Below are 27,203 nucleotides of genomic sequence, written 5' to 3' on the forward strand. Positions count from 1 at the left end.
CTGTTGCCATCAGTGTGGTAACACCATCTGCTTTAAAGGGGGGCAGCTGAAATTCCTCTTATTCACTGTTTTCAACATTTAGTGAATTACTACCCCTTTAGTCCAACTCCACACAGTGAGCTCAGAAGCAAGTAAGGCCAGTTCTTGGAGACATCTCTCTGAGTCACCTCGTTCCTAGACTGAGGTCAATCTTTTAAGCATGCACGTGTGCGCGTGCACGCGTGCACACACACACACACACACACACACACACACACACACACACCTTTTTCTTCTTCATGTCCCCAGGCATGTTTTTTTCTGAGCCAGCAGCAGGTGCTACAGGAGGGAAAAGACATTGTTCTGCAGGAGGATCCTTGAACAAGTGGCTGCTTCTGCCCTGGTGCAGCATCATAGTCCCTTGTTTGTCTGTAGAGATATGATGGCAACAAGAGCTTATTAGTTGCAGGCATGGGGATGGACAGTTGACTTCCAACTTTAATCACCTTTGGGTTAATGGGAAGAGAGGCAAGGAAATGCTGAGACACCTGGAGAGCCACGGTGGCTGAGGCAGCTTCAGGGAGCCCTAATCTCATGATCTGGGTTGGGTACTTGATGGCTGAGTCAGGTGATGGAGAGACTAATAATGATCTTAATAGTTACTATGTGTTAAGTGCTGACTGTGGGACGAGAATTGTGCAAAGTATTTTACATGCATTAACTGAATCCCCATAATAGCCTTAGTGTTAATAATAATACGTTAGTCACTCAGTCATGGACTCTCTGCAACCTCATGGTCTGCAGCCTCCCAGGCTCCTCTGTCCATGGAATTCTCCAGGCAAGAACACTGGAGTGGTTGCCATTCCCTTCTCCAGGGGATTTTCCTGGAAAACTCAGGTTTCGTGCATTGCAGGCAGATCCTTGACCGTCTGAGCAAACAGGGAAGTCCATAATAGCCTTATGGAGGTATTATTATTATTTCCTCTCCACATATGAGAAAATGGAGCCTCAGTGAGATTAAATAACTTGCCCAAGGTCACAGTAAGTAAGTGGGGGTCATTTGAGTGCAGGCAGTCTGATTGTGGAACGTGTGCGATTGAGAACTAGTCTCATTCCCACCTCTGGCTGGACTTGGCTGGTTATTTTCTAAGGCGAGTGGCATGAGGAAGTGACACTCAGCATGCCCAGTCTTCTCTGCAGGATTGGGTTCACCCAGATCAACAAGCGAGGCATTCATTCGGCTTCTTACCACTGAGGTCTGCCTTCCTGTTGGGGAAGGCGCCTCCATAGTAGAATGTCCTGTGGGATTTGTTATGCAGGAGCCAAGAGTGATCGAAGAGGGCATGCCCGAGGGTCCTCCTGGAGGTTTGCTGTGCTTTTTCATGGTGGCTTTCTTTTGAAGCATGGATACAACAATGATTGTCTTTTGACGTGTCCTAGGGAACGACAGATATGCATTCCTGAAAACAGGTTTTGCAAAGGAACAGAGCCAGTTCCTCTAACAGTCAGACCTTGTGGCTAGACTGTGATTCCAGGGATGAAATCTTCTTAGCAGTCTGGGAAGAAAAACATGGTCATCGTGGCCAGATCTCTAAAGCTGTTTATTGCATTCATAAAATGTTTTATTGTGGGTGATAGAAAGAAATGACATTTAGCCATGCCTGACGTATAGTGCTTTCTTGAAAAAAATTAAAAATCAAAAGGAAGCTCTAGTATCATTGTCTTTTCTTTTTGGCAGACTTCTTTATCACAGTAAAATATACATAACATAAATGTATCATTTTAACCATTTTAAAGTGTATAGTTCTGTGGCATCAAGAATATTCATGCTAGTTTTTGTCCATCATAAAATGTCTCTTCCCTCCCACTAGGTGGTACTTCTCTTCTCCCCCTTTCCTGTCTCCTTGGCACATGACCTTCTTGTAAGTCATGTGTGTTTATTCAAGATAGGAGCAACGCATTATCTATGCTTCTCTGTTGCACAGACATACACACACAGGCCTTAGAGTTTCAAAAGTTTATTTTTTCCCCTTTGGCTGCACTGAGTTTTAGCTGTGCCCTGTGAACTCTTAATTGCAGCATGTGAGATTTAGTTCCCTGACCAGTGGTTGAACCTGGGCCCCCTGCATTGGGAGCACAGGTTTTTTAGCCACTGGAGCATTAGGGAAGTCCCTAAAAAGCATTTTTACTGATTTAGTCCTCAAAGCAACCTTGAGAGGTGTGTGTGATAAGAGGTATATATATATATATATATATATATATATATATATATATATATATAAAAGAGGTAATTCAGGCTCAAAGTTAAGTTTCTTGGATGTGCTCATCACAGCTAGCAAGATACAAGACTCAAAACAAGGCTTTTCCACCTCTAAGACCAACGGCTCTTTTTTCTAGAGATGACTAGAGACGCCTAGATGGAGTGAAGAGTGTAGGGAGGATCTGTGGTTAAGTGAGGTTGGAAAACCACAAGTTAAAGTTAAACTACAGAACTTCTCAAATGGTCCATGGTCAAATGTGCACTGTGCCTCTCTGGGAGGAGAATGTGGTGCACAGCATTTCCCAATTTTTTTTTTTCCCATGGAGCATCTGGCGGCACTAGGGTTCTACCAGTTGCACTTTAAAAAACAGGGATCAATAGGCTCAAAGTATTAACACTTTTCTCTTCTCTGGAGGACCCCAAGAAATGGTGATGGGAGAGAGTATCATCTCCAAAGTCAAGAAGAACAATGACAGAAAGTGAAAGTGAAGTCGCTCAGTCATGTCCGGCTCTCTGTGACCCCATGGACTGTAGCCTGCCAGGCTCCTCTGTCCATGGGGATTCTCCAGGCAAGCGTACTGCAGTGGGTTGCCATTTCTTCCTCTAGGGGACCTTCCCGACCCAAGGATTGAACCTGGGTCTCCCGCATTACAGGCAGACTCTTTACCCTCTGAGCCACCAGGGAAAGGGGACCCCCATTAGAAATGGTACCTCTGTCTGGGTTTCGTCTTCCTGCCAGGGCTGCTTCCTGAGTGGTGGCAAGCGAGTCCCCTGGCTGCCACGGCCCTTGGCTACAGAGCCCTGGTCAACTTGTCCACCAGCCCCAGCTTTCCCTTCATGCAGGTCCTGCTGACCTGCAAAGGTGAACAGTGGGTCAACTGTGCAAGCCCAAATATGAGAATGACACTGTTAGCTGCTTCCAAACTACCTCCCTTCTTGCTTCTCTGAGCAACAGTGTTGATCAAGGCCCTTGTTCCTCCGCCCTCCTGATTTCTGTTTTTCTGCTAGTGTCTCTATGGAAGTGGCAGCCAGCTCAGTGGGACAGACTGTCCAGGGAGTCAGGAGCTCAAGGTTGAGTCATTTCTTGGACTCAGTTTCCTCATCGGTAAAATGTGGATACAGATTTCTTGCCCTTGCTTCCCTGCAGAGTTGTCTGGAGCTCAAACAAGATCATGCATGTGACAGCCCTTTGTCAACTGTGAGGGGCTAGGGGGTGACTGAGGTGTGATGATGGCAGGATGCCCTGCAGCTCTGCTCTCTTGTCACTGAGAGGCTCAGTCTGAAGCACTTGATTTCTGGGACTGTCTACTGGTCGTTTCCTTGGGGAAAAACTCACGATGATCCTCTGCGGTGGGACAGCTGCTTAGCAAGCTGCACTTACCCTGTCTGTGCAACCCCCAGGAAGGATCTGAGTCAACAGATGACTCCAGCATAGTGAACAAATCTTTCGTCGATGGTTTAAAGGGTCCTGCAGCTATTTTCATCACTTACTCAAGGTAGATTTATTGCTGAAATAGTCTGGCAAACCTTCCTTGTTTGGAGCTGCTGTAGCAACACCTCGAATCTCTGCTTGTGGCTCTGAGGCATGATGTGGAGTTGTCTTTCATCCAGGGGCCCTGGAAGCCCTCAGGGGCTCTGTGTGTGTTGAAGCACTGGACTTCTGGAGACTCGCGGCCAACCGCACCGTCCCCCGTGTCCCCCAACCTTCGTCATTCCCTACGTTATCCTCATCCTCGGGGTCACTGGGTCAACAGCCAAGTGCCTGCCTATGGAGCACTCCTTCCTTGCAGCTCCCCTTCCTCTGCCCATTGGCTCCTGAGGGCGACCTTGGCTCAGAGCTGATGCTGAGAGTGTTGGTGGAGCAGATGCAGACTCATGCTGAGGTCCAGGGGCTCTGCTCAGTTTAGTGACCCAGGGAGCACCTTGATCTGCCTGTCCCCAGGAAGACCACAGCTGCATATAGGATGCAGCTCTAAAGACCTTTTTATGTGTTTAGAATGATCCTTTGAGGTCAAGCCAGGCTTCAGGGCCGTCCTTCCTGGTCAGATGCACTTGGTAGCCTCTACCAGCATTTCTAAGGCTATAGGAAGTGAAACTCTGGCCAAATGGCTGCTGACCTGCTGACTGGTCTTACATGGCAGATGGCCTAATTTGGGGCAGGGTGTTTTGCGTAGGAGGATACAGAGAGGGATTCTTCCTTGTGGCTGTATACCAGGTGATGTTGAATACATGACTCAATCTATGTGAGGGAAACCAAGATTTTTCTCAGCAAATGTCAGCTCTGGCTCACTTGTCTATGCTTAAGAGAAACAGGTTAGCAAGCAAGGTATGGGAAGTTTCAGTTTTGAAAGGAGACCACACCATGTGCTCTATTTCAAGTATGGGTTCAGATTACTCAAACAGTGTGAATGGCGGTAATAATTTAGAGCTCTTAGAGAGCTTTGTACCTACGTCTTCTCCTATGATTTTTTACAACAATCCAGAGAAGGTGGAATGCAGATAACATTCCTCCCATTTTACAGATAAGCAAACTAAGGATGCATGAAGCGTAAGTAACTTAGCCAACATCACACTGTTGGGGGATCTGAGATTTGTGGCCAGAGCTTTTGCTACTTTCTCCAGTACAGTGTCTGGCAAGGAGAAGGAGGCCAAGAGGAGATAAAATTAAAACATATAAAACCATCAGTCAGGGTTTGAGATATAGTCTGAGCTATTTTTCCTTCTTTACAAGTTGATTTTTGGTCCTTGTGATCATAGGCAATTGGGTGTTACAATTATGTTTAAAAAACACAAGTTAGGGATGTCTATAACTAGCATTTATTGAGCACTTGCTGTGTGCCAGATACTGCATATCCCATTTGAGTCCCAAGGTGGGTATGATTATCTTCATTTTATAAATGAAGAAACTGAGGCCCATACTGTTCACGGGGTTCTCAAGGCAAGAGTACATAGCTTTTCTTCCAAGGAGCAAGAGTCTTTTAATTTCATGGCTGCAGTCACCATCTGCACTGATTTTGGAACCCAAGAAAATAAAGTCTGTCACTGATTCCATTGTTTCCCCATCTATTTGCCATGAAGTGGTGGGACCAGATGCCATGATCTTAGTTTTTGGAATGTTGAATTTTAAGCCTGCTTTTTCACTCTCCCCTTTCACTTTCATCAAGAGGCTCTTTAGTTCCTCTTTGCTTTCTCCCATAAGGGTGGTGTAATCTGCATATCTGAGGTTATTGATATTTCTTCTGAGAGGGAAAAGGCGTAAGAAATAATCTAAAATCTAAACTCTAGACATGCATTGTCCAATACACTAGCCACATGTAGCTATTTAGATGTAAATTAATTAAAAGTAAATAAAAATTTAAAACTCATTTTCACAGTCACACTATCTACTTTTTAAGTGCTCAATAGCCACATGTGGCAGGCGGCTACTATATTGGAACTGGACATTATATATATACACACACATATGTATACACATGTGTATATATACACACACGTGTATATATACAAATGTAAAACATTCCATCATTGCAGAAAGTACTATTGGATGGCACTGGTCTAGACTAACTCCCTCATTTTATAGATGAGGACAAGGAAACCAAGACTCTCTAGACCTTATTTTGAAAAACTTCATTTTATGCTGTTAAAATTCCCAATATTTGAGATCTAATTTGATAAAATCAACATGTACCTTGTCCAAAAGATTTTCCTTGTTGAATCCAAAACGGAGGGAAGACAGGCAGGAGATGGTATTTGGGAGGTACACTTGAAAGGTCCGGCCGTGGCCTGAGATTCTTTGGTACATTAAGTTGACTGTCCTGAAGCAGCACAGAATCCTTGATGTATCCTGAAGAGTAGGTCAGGAGTTACTGGTAGAAACAATGGTTGTCAGTCTAGAGGTCTTGATGGTAACTACAAGTTTCCCCACTTGCATTAGTCTTAGCTTCGGACATTGCCCATTAAGAAAGACAATTAGAAGATGGAAGAGATTAAAAAATCAGATAGAACCCATAAAGGATTCTCTAGCCAATATCTTGGGTGCCTCTGGTTCTGTACCACATATATGCTTCTTCCACTCCACCATTCCCAGGAATTGGGAACATGGTGGAAGGAACATGGCTGTTTCTTTGGGGTTGGGTAAAAGGCTCCTCCTGCCTTAGATGAAGTCTCAAGTTTCCTCTTGGATGTGCCTGGCTTGCTTCTGTAACCCCTGTGATTCTCAATCTATTCTACAAGTATTTATTGAGGGCTTACCAATGGTCCCACCTCTCTGCTAGGTAGGAACTATGGCAAGAGGCGCAAGAATGCACAGACCCATGGACCTTTCCTTAAACCACACCTTGTAGCCACATGACTTTCACAGAAGGGTCTGAGACATCTTTTGATATTAAGAAGGGCTTTCCTCCTTGAAGATTTTGGGCCTGGGCTATGGGGCAGCGGTCTGCCCTGCCCTCTGCTGCACCTAACAATAAACATATCTCTGGTTAAGAGGCTCTTTCTCACAAGCGTTAGATGAATGGAACTGCCTGGAACCGTGGGCCGGCCATGAAGGGTAAACCAATTACTGGGCAAGCCCACAACTCTCATTTTCCTCCAAGTCATCACTTAACTGGGGAGAGAGTTGTTTTCTCTTTTCTCCCAAAGTAAACCTATAAAGCAAGAGAGAGTCAGTCTTTCCCTGGTCCCATCTGTTTGTTGATGCTGAAGAGATGGCAACCAGCCAGGCAGGCTTTGGCAGATCCTTCTGCTCACCCTTGTCTTCCCCAATAGGTTTGCCAAATACAATATGGGATGTCCAGTTTAAGTTGAATTTCAAATAAACAACGAATACCATTTTTTAAAAGTAGGAATATGTACAAGTATTGTAAGTTTAACTTTTTTTCTTTTTTTGGTTAGTGCCTCTGTGTGTGTTTGTATGTGCACATGTGTAGGTGCTAAACTGGAAATTCTAATTCCCAGCCACTGCCTGCTTTTATTTTCAAGCCTTCACAGAGTGCGTTTGGGGTGTCTGTTCAGCAGCAGGGTGTCTGTCTGGTGGGTAGTGCTGGAGAGCCACCATCTTCGAGGAGAAAGTCTACCATTTCTACCTCCTAGGGGATCTGAGGTCCCCTCTGAAGGGGAAGCAGTGGTGTTGGGAAGATTGTGGTGTCGGAGGCGTGGGCAGGACCTGGCTTCCAGTCTCAGCACTGCTTTTGGCTGAATGACCTTGGACATATTATTACTTAACCCCATGGGGCTCTTTTTCCTTCTCTTGTAAAAGATCGAGATTGAACTGGAGGACATGGAGTCTCTGAGTGGGTAGGCCTGGGAAGCGTATTTTGCTCCGGATGAGGGGCCTGAGGCTGCTGAGGGGCACTAGAGGGAAGGCAAGACTTCAGGCTGCCATCCCTCCGCAAATGTAGGAGAGGCGAAAGGTGTGATGGTTGCTTGCAGGCTAACAAGATCGAGCACCTTTAACACAGAATTGGGCCTGAAATTCTGATGTTTCAGACACTCATGGAAAACACACGCTCGTACCAGAACGCGGGGCAGGGCAGCTGAGGGCACACCTCTTCCCACGTCCCCACTGACCTGCACATTGGAGCTTGTATATGGTGCCAGGGGGCCACGTCCGCAAGAGGCCGCGGAGGTATCTCTTGGCTGAGTACCCAGGTTGGATCTGCCGCAGGCCCTGGCTCTCTGGTTGGCTTCGGAAGTGAAGGTACGGCTGCCAGGCTCTGTCCTGCTCTCTCTGTGGGGACACCAGTCAAGAAACAGCAGGGCTGCTGAGCCCGGAGACCCCCAGTGATACAGGCTGGCTAGCACAACCATCCTCATCAGTAATCCGGGAGACTCCTGATAGATGCTGGAAGACACCAGAAATGGATGCCACGGCCAACAGACATAAACCAAGAGCCCAAGGAGCAAAGCTCTGGAAGTCTTCTGTGGATTTGCAGTTGGAAGGAGAAGGAGAAATGAGAACTACCAGACCCCATCTTGAGACAGAGCATCAGAAAAGGATAAAGAGCCTCAAAGGAAAACAGACTATTTAGCTTAGCCTGTGGAAATCAGTACCTTAAAAGTAGCGCTGTATGGCTGTGGGAAAGATAGCTTGATAAGTCAGTGTTAGCATTCAATGTTTGCCATATGAGTAATGGGACAGACAAGCTCTGTCCGTGTTCAAGGGGAGCCCTGCAGTTTGAAAATATCTGGCTCGACAGCATTTCATTTCAGCCAGGGAGAAGTTTCTGGGTACCCACCTGCCAAAGCCACTGTGAGTCATCATGGCAGATAAATGTGAACAATAACATCTTACATTTGGCTAGGTAGCGCTTTATATAAATATAAATAACTTTTACCTCATTATAATCCTTTAAGGTAGATGAGTTAATATCATAACCACTAAGATGAGGCAGAAACTCCCTCAAACACAAGAATAGCAAACATGTGGTACTTGTGTTGATATCTCTTTTCATCCCTCCGTGGTGCCTGGCAGACATCACCAATCAATCACAGCACTCTTGACTGATGAACTGATTGTGCTCTCAGCATCCTTCTCTTTTAAAAACTGAGGCATAATTTATATTTATTTATTTATTTTTTTGTATGATATTTTTTCCATTTATTTTTATTAGTTGGGGGCTAATTACTTTACAGTATTTTAGTGGTTTTTGCCATACATTGACATGAATCAGCCATGGATTTACATGTGTTCCCCATCCCCATCCCCCCTCCCGCCTCCCTCTCCATCCCATCCCTCTGGGTCTTCCCAGTGCACCAGCCCTGAGCACTTGTCTCATGCATCCCACCTGGGCTGCTGATCTGTTTCACCCTTGATAGTATACTTGTTTCAATGCTGTTCTCTCAGAACATCCCACCCTCGCCTTCTCCCACAGAGTCCAAAAGTCTGTTCTGTACACCTGTGTCTCTTTTTCTGTTTTGCATATAGGGTTATCGTTACCATCTTTTAAAATTCCATATATATGCATTAGTATACTGTAATAATTTATATTTAATAATATGCACAGAGCTTAAATATTCAATTTAATACAACCTGACAATTCAATTATACACCTTTGTAGCCACCACACAAAATAAAATATAGAACACTTTAATCAGCCTAGAAAATTCCCTCATGCCACTCTCTAGTCAATCTTTCCATACGCACCAGGTAATCCCCATTCTTAGATGCGGTTAGTAAGATACTGGCCTGAGTTTCTTTGTCATATCTTGGCAAATTTACCAGTGAAGGTTTATAGTTTAACAAAAAAGAGAAAGGAAACAAGAAGAATATGGTCATCTAAAACCTGATTGATGGGTGAGAGGAAGGCTTTAGCGTTTGGGTGCTGGCCCTGCTACACAAAGGTGCGGTTTGCTCACATTCTGATTGGTTCAGGAGATGGAAATGCCACAGAGTGGACGCCCACAGCCATCGCTCAGGCTTCAGGACCACCAGGGACTTCTCTTTAGCTTAAGAGAGGGCTGGAATGCCAAAGTCCATGAAATGAAGGAATTCCTCTGCTGGGAAGAGATAAACAGGTATCTAAGGCCTTCATTCATTCATTCACTTATCAAGCAATTCTAAAGCCAGGCACTGGAGAAAAAGCAACAAAAAAAGCAGATTGATAACTAATAAATAAATTCAGTAAAAGGTGAAAGAAAGCATGGCTTATTATTCAATTGACTCTATTTTCTTGGAACTTGTTAATTAAGTGAATGCATGGAATCCAGGCACAGAACATTAACTGGTCCTTGATGTCTAGAAAGTTTATATGGCAAAAAATGAGTTTACTTCAAATGCAAACAGAGCCTGGAAAATTCAGCCCCACATGGATCTTGAGGCTTTTTCCAAAGAACATGAGAGGGTGAGTTGTAGGGAGGGCAGTGAACACAAAATGACTTGAGTTCTTTCACTCACTCCATTTTTTTTCATTCGTCATGTAGCAAGAATTTGTTGAGCACCTTCTATGTGCCAGGCACTGTGTTAAGCCCTGTAATATGGAGTCATCATAATAAGGCCTTTTCTGGATGAACTGGAACTTTATTTCCTCCCATAAATGTTTGCTTTCAATGATTCTCCTCTAAATGTGATAAGACCGAGACTCCTCTGAGGTGCTGTGGCCCCGGGCAAATGGCATGATGCACTTTCTGAAGTGGACAAGAGCTCCTTGTTTTTCAGCAGTGTGCATTTCTGAAGCTCCTGCTTGGTTCTGGAGCTTTACTGGGCTGCTTGCTCAATGGGGCAGAGATTTAGGAAATTCCTTACCCTGGAATTTGGCACATCTTGGTACATTTTTGCTTCAAGTTTGAAGGCTAATCTTGGCCTCTGTGTTCATTTCCTATTGCTGCTGTAACAGATTACCACACATTCAGTGGCTTTCTTTTTAAATTATTATTATTTTTTGGCCATGCCACTTGGCTTGCAGGATCTTAGTTCCCTGACCAGGGGTTGAACCTAGAGTAGTGGAGTGAAAGCACTGAGTCCTACCCACTGGACCACCAAGGAATTCCCCTTGTAGCGCCTTTAAGCAATACAAATTTGTTATTTTACAGTTCTGGAGATCAGAAGTTTGAAATGGGTCCCACTGGGATAAAATCAAGTGTTACAGGGCTTTCCGGAGGCCCTGGAGAGGGATCTGTTCCTTTGCTTTTCCTAGTTTCTAGAGGCCGCCTGCATTCGTTGGCCTGTGACCCTTTCCTGCATCTTCCAATCCAGCAACAATGGGCTGAGTCCTTCTCACGCTGCCATCTCTTTGGTTCTCTCTGTTGATTCCTTCTTCCATGTTTAAGGATCCCTGTGAATATACTGTATCTGTCCAGATAATCCAGGATAACCTCACTGTTTCAAGCTCATCTGGTTAGTGACCTTAACTTCTCTTTGCCATCAAACCTAATTTATTCATAAATTCCAGGGATTAGGATGTAGACATCTTTGGGGGGCCATTATTCCGCCTACCACAGCTTCTTTAAGTTTTTTTTTTTCTAGTTTTCTGATTCCGGTTGGTAATTTCTCAAATTATGCCTGTGAAGTTGGTTGATAAAGTTCACATCTCATTGCATGAATTGAAGCACTGCCAGAGGTCTAAGACCTGCTTAGGTTACTGAAAAACTCACTCAGGGTTAAACCTGTTCATTTCCAATGTGTGGAAAAAATGGCAAAAAGCAGAGTGAATGTATATTATATTGGCAATCTCATAAAAGTTTATCTTATAAATGTATAATCATGGTGGAAACATTGGAAGAAAATACATTAGAATTTTAAAAACAATGATATTAGAGTGTTGGGCATAAGGTTACAGAGAGTTTTTACTTCTCTCTTTTTTATAGAACCAAAATTTCCATAAATAGATATTTATAAATGGAAAACATGTTAAAAATTGATGTATTGATATTTTATTGCACCCACTGCCCTTACATAGTTCCTGCATACTTCTCTCTTCCTTCTCCAACATGATCTTGGACCTCTAACTACCAAAGATGACTCTAAAACATGAAAGGAGGCAGAAGGGATCCAGGAAGGGAGTTTCTGGAACGGGGAAATTCACGACAGCAGGAGGGTGGCTGCCGATGGCTCCAGGCTTTTCAGGCCTGCCTTGGCTTTGCTAATCAACTCCAGCTTTTGGTTTCTTCTGAAATGAGTGATTAATGTGTACATCTCTCTCTCTTAAAATTCATTCATTCATTCATTTCTGACTGTGCTGGGTCTTCCTTGCTGTAGGGCTTTTCTCTAGTTGTGGCAAGTGGGGGCTCCTCTTTGTCACAGTGCTCAGGCTTCTTACCGCGATGGCTTCTCTTGTCGTGGAGCAGGGCTCTAGAGGACAGACTCAGTAGTTGAGGAGCAGGGGCTCAGATGCTCTGTGGCATGTGGGATCTTCCCAGACCAGGGATGGAACCCACGTCTCCTGCATTGGCAGGTGGGTTCTTTACCACTGAGCCAGCAGGGAAGCCCAGAGGGCTCTCTTAATCACCTTCCACTCGTTGTGCGTCCTCTAATGAGGAGCTTACTCTGGCCCGCCCTTTCCTCGGTGTCCTCCGGCCCCCATGTGCAGAGGGGTGAGGGCGCTGCCCTTGCATCTGGCCCTCGTTCCCCACTGGCTGTCATGGTCAAGTCAGTCCACTCCTGGCAGGCGAGGGTTTTCAGAAGATGGAAGGAGCCCATATGTGCAATGCTCCCGCCTCGCAGATATGGGGTGGCAGGGTGCCAGTGTCCCCAGGAAGACAAGAAACACCCGGATCGCCAGCTGCCATCGTACCACAGAGGGTGGCCAGCCTTTGTACGCAGGAGTCCACAGAGAGACGAAGAGGGAGGTTCAGATATCCCAGGGCTGGCAGGCGAAGCCATCTGTAACTTGACCCTACCCACGTCTCCAGGTAAGAGCCATACCTGTCTAGTTACTCTGACTTTCCTCTGCCTCTCTCCTCTCTGGGCCTTCACTGACCCATGCCCAGAGAGTCTCTCTCCAATGATTTTTACCATAAGACTCAGCTCAAATTCTACCTCCTCCAAGATGTCACTCTAGATTTTCTCAGTTAGAAGCAATTAGTCTCTACTGTCTTTATACTTTGACTGCATATTAATAAATTGTAGTCTAGATCCTCTCCCAGGCTGCCTCGTATCAAGTGTCACGGGGGCACAAATCTGCCTCCTTGATCACATTGTACCCCCCCACCCCTGCTGGGTAGAGGTTATGGCCTCCCCCCCACTACACCCTGGCAACTACTGTGTTCATTTAACAGCTATTTGTTGAGAATTTGCCATGTGTCAGGCAATGTTCGAGGCATTGTTTAATAACTATGCAAGATGTTAACTCAGAGGAATGGAGATCCCCCAAATAGTCCTGTACTTTTCTGCTGACCACTTGTCTCCTCAAGCTGCCCACTCCAGTCAGAAGTCCTTCTCTCCAGAGGAGCGAAGCCGGTTGTCTCCTGCTCTGAGACGTAGAGTCCGTGTGTTCCGGCGAAGACCTAGCCTTAGGACAGAGAGTGACCATCATTGTCGTTATGCCTGTGCAGTAGCCAGACCTGGGGCTGCCATGTGAGTGCAACCAGAGTCAAGGTGAGGGTGAGGTGGGGAGGGGAGAGGCGTGTGTCCACTTGAAGCTGTGCCTGAAAAGACTTCTCAACCCCAGCCTGACTTTCATCAGTCTTGTGTAAATAGTGCCACTTTCAGACAGCTCTTTCTCTGCAGGTTTAATTTCTGAGAGTCTGTGTAAATGATACTATCTCTCCCAAATATCTTTGGTGGTTATGTGTTACTGGATATCAGGCCATTAAGAAGAGAATCATAAAGTGGTTTGAATTTTCCCAAAGCTGCAATGTTCTAACAGGGTTTGATTCCTGACCAAACCATTTAGTATCAAAGATTTGACAAGTCATAAGCCACAAAAACAAAGATAAAACAACTAGAATTGAAATCAGAAAATATGAAGCTTCAGTTCCTGGAAGAACTCAGCGTGCTTCAGTTTGAATCTTGGCTCCATCTTTTACTAGCTGTCTGGGTTTGGGGAATTTTACTTGACCCATCTGTGCCTCAGTCTTTCTGTCAAATAAGGATGATGAAAGTACATAACTTGCATGCCAAAAAAAAAAAAAAAAAAATGAAGTTGAATCCTTACCGTGCACCATATATAAAAATTAACTCAAAGTAGAGTTAATATAAGAGCTAAAACTATAAAACTCTTAGGATAAAACTTAGGGGAAAAGCTTCATGACATTGGATTTGGTGATGATTTCTTGGATATGACACCAAAAGAACAGACAACAGAAGAAAAAGCAGATAAGTTGGACTTTATGAAAATGTGAAATCTGGAACTTCCCTGGTGGTTCAGTGGTTGAGTCTCCATGGTTCTGTTGTAGGGGGCATGAGTTCAATCCCTGGACAGGGAACTAAGATCCCACATGCCATGTGGCAAAAAAAAGAAAAGAAAATGTAAAATTCCTCTGCATCAAAGAACACTATCGGGAGTGAAAAGGCCAACCCACAGAATGGGAGAAATTATTTTCGAGTCATATATCTGATTAGGGATTAATATGCAGAATGTATAAAGAACACTTACAACTCAAAAACAAAAATCAATCCGATTTTAAAGTGGGCAAAAGACTTGAACAGACATTTTTCCAAAGAAGATATATAAATGGCCAATAAGCATATGAAAAGATGTTCAATATTACTTGTTATTAAGAAATGCAAATCAAAACCACAATGAGATACCACTTCACAGTCATTAAGAGCTATCATTTAAAAATAAAGAAACAAAATAACAAGGGTTATTGAAGGTTTGGAGAAATTGAAACCCTTGGGCAAGACTAATAGGAATGTCAAACGATGTAGTGACTGCTAAGGAAACCAGTATGGCGGTTCCTCAAAAAACAAAAAAATAGAATTATATATGACCCAGCAATTCTACTTCTGGGTTTTTACTCAAAAGCATTAAAAACAGGGACATTGACAGATATTTGTACACCCATGTTTATAGCAGCATTATTCGTAATAGCCAAAATGTGAAAGCAAGCTAAGTGTCCATCAACTGATGAATGAATAAACAAATTGTGGTATATACACATAGTGAAGTGCTATTCAGCTTTCAAAAGAAAGGAAATTCTGATACCTGCTACAATATGAACGAACCTTGAAGACATTATGTTAAATGAAATAAACCAATCACAAAATACTAAAAGGATAACTACCATATGATTTTACTCTTATGAGGTACATACAATGGTCAAATTCATAGACATAAAGATTAGAACGATGGGAAATAGGGGATTGCTATTTAATGTGTACAGAGTTTTGGTTTAGCAAGATAAAAAAAAGTTTTGGAAATGGATAGTGGTAATGGTTGTATAACAAGGTGAATGTACTTACTGCCACTCAGCTGTACACTTATATTGATTAAAATGGTAAATGTTATGTTTATGTATATTTTACAACAATAAAAAGTACATATAAAGTTGTTGTGAGGATTAAATGAGATAATTAGTATAACGTGCTTAGAATGCTGATGGGTGCAATACTTTTACTTAAGTGTTTGCCTATTACTTAAGTATTAGCTGTTATTATATCACTGCAGATGGTGATTGCAGCCATGAAATTAAAAGATGCTTACTCCTTGGAAGGAAAGTTATGACCAACCTAGATAGCATATTAAAAAGTAGAGACATTGCTTTGCCAACAAAGGTCCGTCTAGTCAAGGCTATGGTTTTTCCAGTGGTCATGTATGGATGTGAGAGTTGGACTGTGAAGAAAGCTGAGTGCCGAAAAATTGATGCCCTTGAACTGTGGTGTTAGAGAAGACTCTTGAGAGTCCCTTGGACTGCAAGGAGATCCAACCAGTCCATCCTAAAGGAGATCAGTCCTGGGTGTTCATTGGAAGGACTGATGTTGAAGCTGAAACTCTAATACTTTGGCCACCTGATGTGAAGAGCTGACTCCTTGGAAAAGACCCTGATGCTGGGAGGGATTGGGGGCAGGAGGAGAAGGGGACGACAGAGGATGAGATGGCTGGATGGCATCACCGACTCGATGGACATGAGTTTGGGCAAACTCCGGGAGTTGGTGATGGACAAGGAGGCCTGGTGAGCTGCGATTCATGGGGTTGCAAAGAGCCGGACATGACTGAGCGACTGAACTGAACTGAACTGAACTGATACATACTCTCCATCAAATGGTTATACCAGGGAACCAGTGGATGAAATACATACAGCCAAGCCTACTGGGTCATATGTATGGCTTACTCGAACATGTTACCTACAACCCAGGTTGGTTTTAATGAAAACCTGATTTGTGTTCCTAGAAGTATAGTCAAGGGTTTTAAAGGATGTGTTGGGAAGAACCAGAGTCCTTTAAAAAAATGCTGTTAAAGATGGGGAGATGTTTCTTTTCCTTGGAGCGTATGGAATCTTCAAAATCAGGCCCTCTAGGTATTAAGAGTGGCGATTTGGGTTCAGTTGTCCAAGCTCTAATTCTAGCTCCACCACTTAGATATATAACTTTGGGAGAGTTAGTTAACCTCAAGCCCCCATTTTTCCTGCTACACTATGGAGGTAATGGTGGCACACCACTCATAAACTTGTGCAGATTGAGTGCAGTTATAGAGATTAAATGCCTGACCTATGCCAAGCATTCAATAAATGTTAGCTATCATTGATAAAACCTTTGACTTCATCATCACGGATGACCCATGTGTCTCTCCTGATGTTTCCTACTTCTAGTTTGCTAAAAGCTCTAAGTGTAGCCGCTCAGGAGCTGCCTACATGGAGCACACTTAGCAGAAGGAGTGAAGTCCGGTCACTCTCCCCTCGCTGCTTTGGTGCCCCTCTTGACACCTTCCCCAGTGGCTCAGACGGTAAAGAATCTGCCTGCAATGTGGGAGACCCAGGTTCGATCCCTGGGTCTAGAAGATTCCCTGGAGAAGGGAACAGCAACCTACTCCAGCAATCTTGCCTGGAGAATTCCACGGCAAGCTACAGTCTATGGGTTGCAAAGAGTTGGACACGACTTAAGTGACTAACTCTCTGACACCTTGTTAATGGCTGTCAGAGCACTTCTTAGGGACACCATCAAACCAGTAGCAGGTAATTATTCAGGACTTGCAAACGAACTTTGTCTTCCTGATCACTGGCTGAAAGGATAATGTATTCTTCCTCCTACTTTTCTATATCTTTCTATTTTATATAATGAGCTGACATTATAATTAGGATGGGAAAAATAAACTTTATTCAAAAAACATTATCACAATATTACTTGATAAAATAGAAGCCTGAAGGTACCTTTGTGGGCTGCATAATGACTGTAAACACCCATTGGATAGTTAAGCGCCTTGAATACAGAGATTAGGCAGTATGGAATCAGCGGAGCAAGGTTGACAATGCTTTTAAGTGTGTGTGTGTGCTAAGTCATTTCAATTGTGTCCAGCTCTTTGCGACCCTATGGACTATAGCCTGCTAGGCTCCTCTGTCCATTGGATGCTCCAGGCAAAAATACTGGAGTGGCTTGCCGTGCCCTCCTCCAGGGGGTGTAACCACATTTATAAGGGAGATGGCAGACACAATACAACCTTGGTTGAAATCAGTTATAGTAAACTGAATCCTGTTCATTCTTCAATGGGATAAAGAAATGAGGTGCTCTGTGAAATGAATTTTTAAACAAATTATTTTTAATACATTATTTAGTCAAGTACCATATTAGACACTTAAAAATATTACTGGACTTATAAATTTCTAAAAATATAAGAATAAGAAATGCTAAAGCAATGAAAATTAGTTACATTTTCTGATGATTTGAGAGGTACTTGAGGTTTCTGCTAGGCTTCAAAAGCATCATGTTGATTGTTATCTAGATACTACCCCAAATTATGGTTATTTAGATTTCATAGTTATTTGATTTTCAAATACATGATGGGAAGATGGATGAATTAGAGGCCTCATGGTTTTAGCTTTGAGAATGTTTGAACAGTATTTCTTTCTGTTTTGTTTTGTTTTGTTTTTTTAAACCAAAGCAACATATCTGTGTGTATCTAGAAGAGTAAGAACTCTGACATCTAATGTCTTGACTTAGCATTTATCTTTGCTCATTAGGAAGTTGGGCCATCAAGAAAGTTAAAGAGTAGGTGTGTGTTGGGCTATAAAACTCAGACGGATTGCTGCATGCTTGTCATTAGATCCATATATAGAAGTGGAGATGGTGTGAGATGCTTTAAAAATTTGATTTCACCTTCCTGCGATGGCCTTGCTTCTCACGGGTCTGAGTGGAGCCTGCGTTGTGTAGATTTCCTGATTCACAGCTCAGCCAGGAGAGATCTTTCTGTGAGCAGCACTGCTCTGTTGATTACCCATCCTCTCTTTTACCCCCTCCCCATCTTGGCTCTTTTGCTTTGAGTGTGATGTTTTTAACTCTTATACTATATTATTCGGATGATGAAATACTGACCCCAAGGAACAGATGCTGTGATGATTGCAGGGCTCAATTTATAGCACTGTTTCTATTCCGCTTCCCTGCCCAATCCTACCTGGCTCTCTACGGTCAACCTGGAGACTACTTTTCACTACTCTTTCAAGGCCATAGGTTCTTATTTTTTAAATCCCATGACTTAAAAAAATGTTTTTATGAAAGGATATGTAAAAATAAAAATATGACATAATCTCACCACCATGGTTGAATTTTGATGTGTATCTTCCTGCTTGTATAACTAATTTTTAAAAATTGGGATTATATTCAAGAAGTGATATTTTCTATACTGTCTAGTCTTGAATTTTGGTGTAATTATCTACATGGCTGTATAACTTTGAGTGAATTACATGAATTCTCTATGGTTTAATTTCCTTACTTTTAAAATGAGATAATAATAGTACCCACCCCTACAATTGACAGAAAGTATATTGAGTTATATAATAAAATGTACTTAGAACAGTGGCTGGAACATAATAAGTACTAAAAAATGTTAATGAATATTGGTATTTTTATTAAATGAGTACTATTTTTTAACCTGCTTTTAAAAAATACACTGTATTTTCTCATGTTATTCATAAGTAATACATGACTTTATTGCCTGACACCAAATTCATTGTATGACTGTATTTAATCGATGTCCCATTGTTGGACATGTATTATTTTCAGTGTTTTGCATGGTAAATAACCGTGTAGTAAACATTCTTGTGCATGAATCTTTGGCCACATCTCTGATTATTTCCTAAGGCAACTTCATAAAAATAGAATGCTAAATCAAAGAGTATTAACCCTTTTTAGGTTTTTGCCAAAACGCCCTCTAGAAATGTCACGTGAATTTGTACTTCTACTGTATGAGAAAGCTCATTTCCCCATAGCCTTCTCAGCACTGGATATTATGATTTTAAAAGTTTCTTGCCAGGCTATAGCTCTTGTAATCAGATGGTGCTCTGTAGTTTCCAAAGCTCTTCTCTTCTGACTGTGTTCATTGTTTTTAATACCAACTCATTCTTGAGTTATTTTTCCTTATATTTTAATCTACCATGTCCTCTAATCTTAAATTCCTGCCTTATTACTATTCCAAACATTTTCTTTCCTTTCTCATTTACTCACACCATTTTCCTTCTGTTCACTGGAGTTAGACCACAGTGTTCTGTTTGTACATTTGTAGGTAGGGGAAAATCCACTAGACCATTCATGTATGACCTAAATCAAATCCCTTATAATTATACAGTGGAAGTGAGAAAGAGAGTTAAAGGACTATATCTGATAGACAGAGTGCCTGATGAGCTATGGATGGAGGTTCATGACATTGTACAGGAGACAGTGATCAAGACCATCCCCAAGAAAAAGAAAGCAAAAGAGCAAAATGGTTGTCTGAGGAGGCCTTACAAATAGCTGTGAAAAGAAGGGAAGTGAAAAGCAAAGGAGAAAAGTAAAGATATACTCATCTGAATGAAGAGTTCCAAAGAATAGCAAGGAGAAATAAGAAAGCCTTCCTCAGTGATCAGTGCAAAGAAAAATAGAGGAAAACAATAGAATGGGAAAGACTAGAGATCTCTTCAAGAAAATCAGAGATACCAAGGGAACATTTCATGTGAAGATGGGCTCAATATAGGACAGAAATGGCATGAACCTAACAGAAGTAGAAGATATTAAGAAGAGGTGGCAAGAATACACAGAAGAACTGTACAAAAAAAGATCTTCATGACCCAGATAATCACAATGGTGTGATCACTCACCTAGAGTCAGACATCCTAGAATGCAAAGTCAAATGGGCCTTAGGAGCATCACTATGAACAAAGCTAGTGGAGGTGATGGAATTCCAACTGAGCTATTTCAAATCCTGAAAGATGATGCTGTGAAAGTGCTGCACTCAATATGCCAGCAAATTTGGAAAACTCAGCAGTGGCCACAGGACTGGAAGAGGTCAATTTCATTCCAATCCCAAAGAAAGCAGTGCCAAAAAATACTCAAACTGCTGCACAATTGCACTCATCTCACATGCTAGCAAAGTAATGCTCAAAATTCTCCAAGCCAGTCTTCAGCAGTCGTGAACTGTGAACTTTCAGATGTTCAAGCTGGTTTTAGAAAAGGCAGAGGAACCAGAGATCAAATTGCCAACATCTGCTGGATCACCGAAAAAGCAAGGGAGTTTCAGAAAAACATCTATTTCTGCTTTATTGACTATGCCCAAACCTTTGACTGTGTGGCTCACAATAAACTCTGGAAAATTCTGAAAGAGATGGGAATATCAGACCACCTGACCTGCCTCTTGAGAAATATGAATACAGGTCAGGAAGCAACAGTTAGAACTGGACATGGAACAACAGACTGGTTCCAAATAGGAAAAGGAGTATGTCAAGGCTGTATATTGTCACCCTGCTTATTTAACTTATATGCAGAGTACATCATGAGAAATGCTGGGCTGGAGGAAGCACAAGCTGGAATTAAGATTGCCAGGAGAAATATCAATAGCCTCAGATATGAAGATGACACCACCCTTATAAACAAAGCAAAGAAGAAGTAAAGAGCCTCTTGAAAGTGAAAGAGGAGAGTGAAAAAGTTGGCTTAAAACTCAGCATTCAGAAAACTAAGATCATGGCATCTGGTCCCATCACTTCATGGCAAATAGATGGGGAAACAGTGGAAACAATGGCTGACTTTATTTTTTGGGCTCCAAAATCACTGCAGCTGGTGACTGCAGTCATGAAATTAAAAGACGTTTACTCCTTGGAAGAAAAGCTATGACTAACCTAGACAGCAGAGACATTTGAAAAGCAGTCATTAAAAAGCAGAGACATTACTTTGTCAGCAAAGGTCCATCTAGTCAAGGCTATGGTTTTTCCAGTGGTCATGTATGGATGTGAGAGTTGGACTATAAAGAGAGCTGAGCACTGAAGAATTGATGCTTTTGAATTGTGGTGTTGGAGAAGACTCTTGAGAGTCCCTTGGACTGCAAGGAGACCCAACTAGTCCATCCTAAAGGAGATCAGTCCTGGGTGTTCATTGGAAGGACTGATGTTGAAGCTGAAACTCCAATACTTTGGCCACCGGATGTGAAGAGCTGACTCCTTGGAAAAGACCCTGATGCTGGGAAAGATTGAAGGGAGGAGGAGAAGGGGACGACAGAGGATAAGATGGTTGGATGGCATCACCGACTCAATGGACATGAGTTTGAGTAAACTCCAAGAGTTTATGATAGACAGGGAGGCCTGGCGTGCTGCGGTCCATGGGGTCATAAAGAGTCAGATACGACTGAGGGACTGAACTGAACTGAATGTGGTCAATATGATCGATGGATACCTCAGAAAGATGGGAACTTCTTTTTCCCATTGAGCCCAGGTCTAACTAAAAATGAAGCCATCCCCCAAACGCCTCATCTACTTTATAAAGAAATAATTCCTGTTGTACGGAATATTTCAGCCATGTGGACAAGCATCTGAAAACTGTAGAAGGTATTCTTGCTCTGGGCAGTAAGTCAGCCTACATATGAGTGTCTACCCAGTAAAACAGAAACCACTCTAAATATTTAAACATAGAAGGAATTTAATTCAGGGAATTGATTACACCAGTGACTAGAAAGCTCAGAAGCCAAAAGGATGTTGAGGCAACACTGAGATTACTAACATCGGGAAGCCAGTCTGACCCCTAGGGCCGAGGGAGTAGCTGGCAAGGTCCCCTGGAGGAACCTGCAGCCACGATGGGCCTTCCTGGAGCTGGACCACAGAGGTGATGGAGGTACTTCTGACCACCACGGGTGGACTGGAGGAGAGAAACACCCAGGTGTTTCTGTTCTCCCTCTCCAACCTCCTTCCGGTGTCACCCAGTGGCAAATTCAATTAGAAGCCAGTTGACACAGATGTCTCTGGAATTACATGCAGCCTGTGGCCAATCCCACTGTGATACAGAGTGGAGTCAGGTAAGGGGGAGGAGAAGTTGTGAGGGCGAACAGGCCAAGGGCTGACACAGATTCCCGGAGGCCCTCCCAGGCCACAGACAACAGGGTGAAGTGCAAGGCCTGGAGAGGTAGGCCGTCTCGGTGTGATCCGGGCTCTGTCGTTCACTAGCTCTGAGAATTTGGACAAGTCACTTAACTCCTCCAAGCCTCAGTTTCCTCATCTACAAACGGGGGCAAGAGAAACCACATCTCACAGGTCATTGTGAAGATTCAATGCAATAATAGTTGTAATATAATTATAAGTATTCAGCAACAATTGGTTTCCTGTCATCAAAGAATTTATGATTTTTAATATCAAGGGCAGCTGGGCATTTGGTCAAAGTCATTAAGCTTCTTTGAAACATTTTGAAAGAAGGAGAGGGGGCAGAGAAATTTTCCTTTTGGAAATTCATCATTGGAGGGATATGATAAATTGCACTATAATGATACTGGGGGATGATTTAAAACACATTGAGGGTATTGTGCATGACTGATTCATCCATTTCACAGACATTTATGGGTACTCACTATTTTTTTTCTGGAAACTAAGATTTAGATGTGGTTTCTGCCCTCAAGGAGATGGCAGCTGATGGACCAGAGATGACTTGCGTTGTCTGATGGTATGGGAATGCTCACAGAGGAAGGAGCAATGGGATAGCTCTGTCGAGGGAAGTGGGAGAAGCTTCAATGGGTGATGATAGTGGAGTTGTGTTTTGAAGGATGAAGAGGAGTTTTACAGATGTAGAGGCATGTGCAAAATTGCAGAGTTACAAAAGGGCACAAGATATTAGTGGAATGGTGCGCTCTTCACATGGATGGGGCCTTGAGGGGTCCATAGTCATGGTGGTGGTTAGAACAAGTGGCAGATATGGCTAGAAATGAAAGAGAAAGCCAGCACATGAAGGGCCTGGAATAGAAGTTAATGACTTTATCCTATGGAGAAAGAAAAGCCAGCAGAAACTTTTAAACTAGGGAGTCTCCCACCATCTATGACCTAGAATTTCATGAAGTGATACATCATCCCAGTCTCTCTCATGGCCTCAACCAAAGGGCTGATGCAATGCTGATATATAAATCAGGGGACATATCTACATCTCATAGGAGATTATAAATCATGAATCAGAAAAATGAGCACAAGGGTTTCCCCTTAATATTAAATTCAGGGTGGAAAAAGTCATTAACTTATCCTGCAGATGCTGTAGGGCTCAAGGTAAATATTTAAAATATTCTCCTTTCTACAAAGCCAAGAATGTCAGAGGTGTGAAGATGATGCTTGTGGCTATGAGACAGGATTTCAAGGATGCTGATGAAATGTCTGCTGGCAGGACCTGCCTGAATTCTGAAAAGGACCTTGTGTAATATAATGGAAAGGAAAACACAAAACGATAATGATATAGTCCAGGTGGGTCAAACAGTAAAGAATCTGCCTGCAATGCAGCATACCAGGGTTCCATCCCTGGGTAGGGAAAATCCCCTGGAGGAGAAAGTGGCAACCCCCTCCAGTATTCTTGCCTGGTCAGTTCCATGGCCAGAGGAGCCTGATAGGCTACCACCCATGGGATCGCAAAGAGTCAGACATGACTGAGCGACTTTCACTTCAATTCACATGCTTTCCAGAGCCCTTTCATGTAGATTATTTCATTTAAGCCTCATGACAGTGGCGTGCTGTGAGTACAGTCCCATTCTGGAGATGAAGAAATGGAAATCTGAGGGTTTCAGAGCTTCCTAGGATCTGTGAAGTTATACTCAAGGCTGTAGCTGGACTTCTAGACACATAGGACAGCGCCTTCTCTGAGCCCTGGACACTGCTCTGCTTACCTGTCTCCTTCCGTACGCCAGGATGGCTTCTTTGAGGTCCTGAAGTGTGCGCAATTCAAGATCTGGCCTCTTCCTGCGGCCTTTGGGGCAGTAGGGGCCTTTTCTCCTCTCTTCGGGGGTCCATGCTGAAATAGCCAAACCTTCCGAGTAGAGGATCAGGGCACCTTTTCTAGTGCTGAATGTTTTAGGAAGAAAGAGGCTCCACGTGTGCTGGTCAGCGTTGCCCTCATCCTGTGGTTTGCTGACCAGGATGTAATCTTCCGGGGACTTCCAGTTCAAGTAATCCTGCATTGGAAACAAAGCACCTTAAATTGGCCCACAGTGGAAGGCCCTTTCACAGCAAATACTGCCTGGACAAGTGTTTAACATGTTGTCTGTGACTGGTTTTCCCTGAATTGCTCACATGGTGTCACGAACACAGTCTTTTTTTTTTTTTCCATTTATTTATTTTTTAACACCGAAAACATTTTGTATTGGGGTATAACCAGTTAACAATATTATGATAGTTTCAGATGAACATTGAAGGGACTCAGCCATATATATACATGTATCCATTCTTTTCCAAACCCCTATACTCCTTTTAGCAACTGATTTTGTTCTCCACCTCTCAGAGTTAGTAGAACACAGGGCATGGTTCTCTTTTACCCCATATAACTTTCAAGAGAGACTTTTTATGCCTGGAGGCTTGAATAGGGTAGAATGTGGCTTCTAGGCCAGTTAAAATTTCCTGGTATGCAAGAAAGTAGTCAGAATTACCAAGGGCAGCAGATAACTTTGAAATTAGACCTGGAGTAGCTGGCAGTTTAAATGGGAGAAAACCATTCCAACCCATCGCTTCAGCCGTATGCAGGGAGAATTCCTATACATTCCAGATGCTATGTAATGTTATCTAATTTGGCTGTTTAGGAGCCTATAAAGTAGTTACATAACTTGTAAGTAAGTGAATGCCATTGGCCACAGAGGTCCTTTGAAACTTTATATGTCTTTTAATACAGTGAAGGTCAAATATCATGACAAACTACCATGACAATGGAACTCTCTGTGTGATTCAAAAATTTTCAAAGCACCCCCAGTGGATTTCTTATTCCTGGCAGGATTCAATGAAATAAAATTCCAGTACAACAAAGGAATTTTGCCACCTCTTTAAAAATCTTCTAAAATGAAAAAAAAAAAAAAATTTTTTTTTTTTTTGCTTATATTAAATATGAGTCCTTGTGGGTTGAATTCCAGAAGGTTCAAGGAAACCATTGAATTGGCACGAACATACTCAGCATTTTAACCACAGAACACGATGTCTAAAAACCCAAACATCCATCAGCTTGCCTAGAACCCAGGTGGAAATTCTGGTCTTGTACCAAACCGCCCCAATTCTAGACCACGTGGAATCTCCTCTGGTCTAAAGCAAATGAGGCCATAAATCAATGAGGGAGGGGGAGGACAAGGGCCCAGGTGGCAACTTCCGTAGGTCAAGCAAACTACCTTATTTTTTTGAGTTTCACCAAGGAGGAGGGATGATCTCTCGGCGACCCCCACCACCTCAGAAACAAAACCAACCAACACACAGAGGGCTCAGCCCCAAGTGAAAAAACAGAACGTTCCCCTCCCATCCCCCAAATATGCTTTTATTCATCGGTAAGACTCACCTCCGGTTCAAAATAGACTTCGAACTTCTGTTTGTTCTGGACCAGCTTGCCATGTCCCCGGCTCAGGAGGGAGAGGGTGAACATGGTTTTCCTCTGAACACCCTTCTCAAGGGCAGTTCATCTTGGTTTTGAAGGCTGAAAGCTGGTCACACCTCAGGGTTTCCTGAGCTCAGCAGTGAGCCCAAGAAGACCACAAACACTGGGCCTTTGATGAAATACATTTTTTTCACTCGTCCAGCAGCTTCTTAATAACAACTAGCCACACAGTTTAGACAGTGTGTGTCTTTGTCGGGAGAAAAAATAAACCACACACCCAGACTCCTCAAGCCCTGGACTGTCTGCTCTCTGGGCAGCCCTCTCCCTCCCCTTCGCCGGCACCCTTGTTGTGCCCCGGTCCCGTTGCTCGGGTACCGGCCGTGTGCATCGGCAGATTTGGGCCACAAGCACCCTCCTTCTCACTGGGACCGGAGGTTGTTTCCTGGTTGCCATGGCAGCACAGGGACGGGAAGTCCCTCAAGCCGGACTAGGCAAAGCAGTTCACACCCTGTGGGGAGGGAGGGTCACGTGGACATCGAAGGGACCAGGCTCAGATTTCAAGTCCTGATTTCGGGGATGAGGGGCATGTTGGGATATTTTTTGCTGTTACAGGACTTGTCCTGCTGGTAGACAGTGTCTCCCCCTTCTTCGGCTATGAGAGCCTTTCACTGTCAAGCAAGCATTAACAGACTCAGAGGAGTCATCTAGGTCACCTAAAGCGACCTGTGACGTTTTCCTTGGCTGAGCTCCAGCGTCTTCTCAGCTGGACATGAGGCCCCTTTTTCTGGTGGTTGCTGCTTTGCAGGAATGAGTGCAGGACACCTGGCCTCTCGAGATTCCTCAGCATACCTGGGTCTCACTTGGGCAACTTCCATCTCTAGAGGGTCTTCTGTGGTGGCTCAGATGCTAAAGAATCTGCCTGCAATGCAGGAGATCTGGGTTTGATCCCTGGGCCAGGAAGATCCCCTGCAGGAGGAAATGGCAACCCACTCCAGTATTCTTGCCTTGAAAATCCCATGGACAGAGGAGAGGAGCCTGGCGGGCTATGGTCCACGGGGTCACAAAGATTTGGATATGACTGAGCGACTAACACTTTCACTTTCATCTCTAGAGGGAGGGGGTACTTGGGAGATGTGGGTAGTGGGCATTTGGGTTGTCACAATGACTGTCTGCTGTCCTGCCTAATGAGGAAATGTCTCACTCTGAGTGCCGAAGTCATCCCCTTGGAGAAACACTGTTGTGGCCTGGGCTGCTTGTTCTTGATGCTGACGCCATGAGGAGGACAGGACTGAGGGGAGGTGGCCAGGGAAAAAAGAGACCCTTTTGCAGGTGATCTGGGACTCTACTTCGGTCTGGAAAAGCGACCTGTCCTGTCATCTGTTATCGGAGTCGTCAAGGCAGTCCTGCGGGAGTGCTCCCTGCTGACCTGGAGGAAGAAATGCAGCTGGACCCAGGCCCACGTACTGTCCCATCTCCCTCTGTGGCTGTCCCTTTTCTGGGAGGCAGGCTCAAGTCTCATAAGGAAGAAATAGAGGTCATGGTGTATAATGAGATTGGATTTATCACGGGGAATCAAGGCAGTGAATGCAGAGGCTCAAAACGGAATTT

At 43.5% G+C, this 27,203-nt stretch overlaps 1 protein-coding gene across 1 annotated transcript in view; it reads right to left on the reverse strand.

Moving 5' to 3' along the window:
• The window catches only part of KIAA2012 (KIAA2012 ortholog), a 126,910-nt gene extending 100,949 nt beyond the window's left edge, over window positions 1–25,961 (reverse strand). The window contains exons 1-7 of the mRNA XM_061148997.1: window positions 25,560–25,961; window positions 23,917–24,201; window positions 7,808–7,967; window positions 5,928–6,083; window positions 2,951–3,093; window positions 1,229–1,415; window positions 266–408 (exon numbers count right to left, since the gene is read on the reverse strand). Of these exons, the coding sequence (XP_061004980.1) occupies window positions 266–408; window positions 1,229–1,415; window positions 2,951–3,093; window positions 5,928–6,083; window positions 7,808–7,967; window positions 23,917–24,201; window positions 25,560–25,643 (1,158 nt within the window). The 5' untranslated portion in view covers window positions 25,644–25,961. The remainder of the gene's footprint in view (window positions 1–265; window positions 409–1,228; window positions 1,416–2,950; window positions 3,094–5,927; window positions 6,084–7,807; window positions 7,968–23,916; window positions 24,202–25,559) is intronic.
• Between the last annotated feature and the right edge of the window lie 1,242 nt (window positions 25,962–27,203).

This window comes from Dama dama, chromosome 8 (genome assembly GCF_033118175.1).
Source record: "Dama dama isolate Ldn47 chromosome 8, ASM3311817v1, whole genome shotgun sequence".
Taxonomy (NCBI): Eukaryota; Metazoa; Chordata; class Mammalia; order Artiodactyla; family Cervidae; genus Dama; species Dama dama.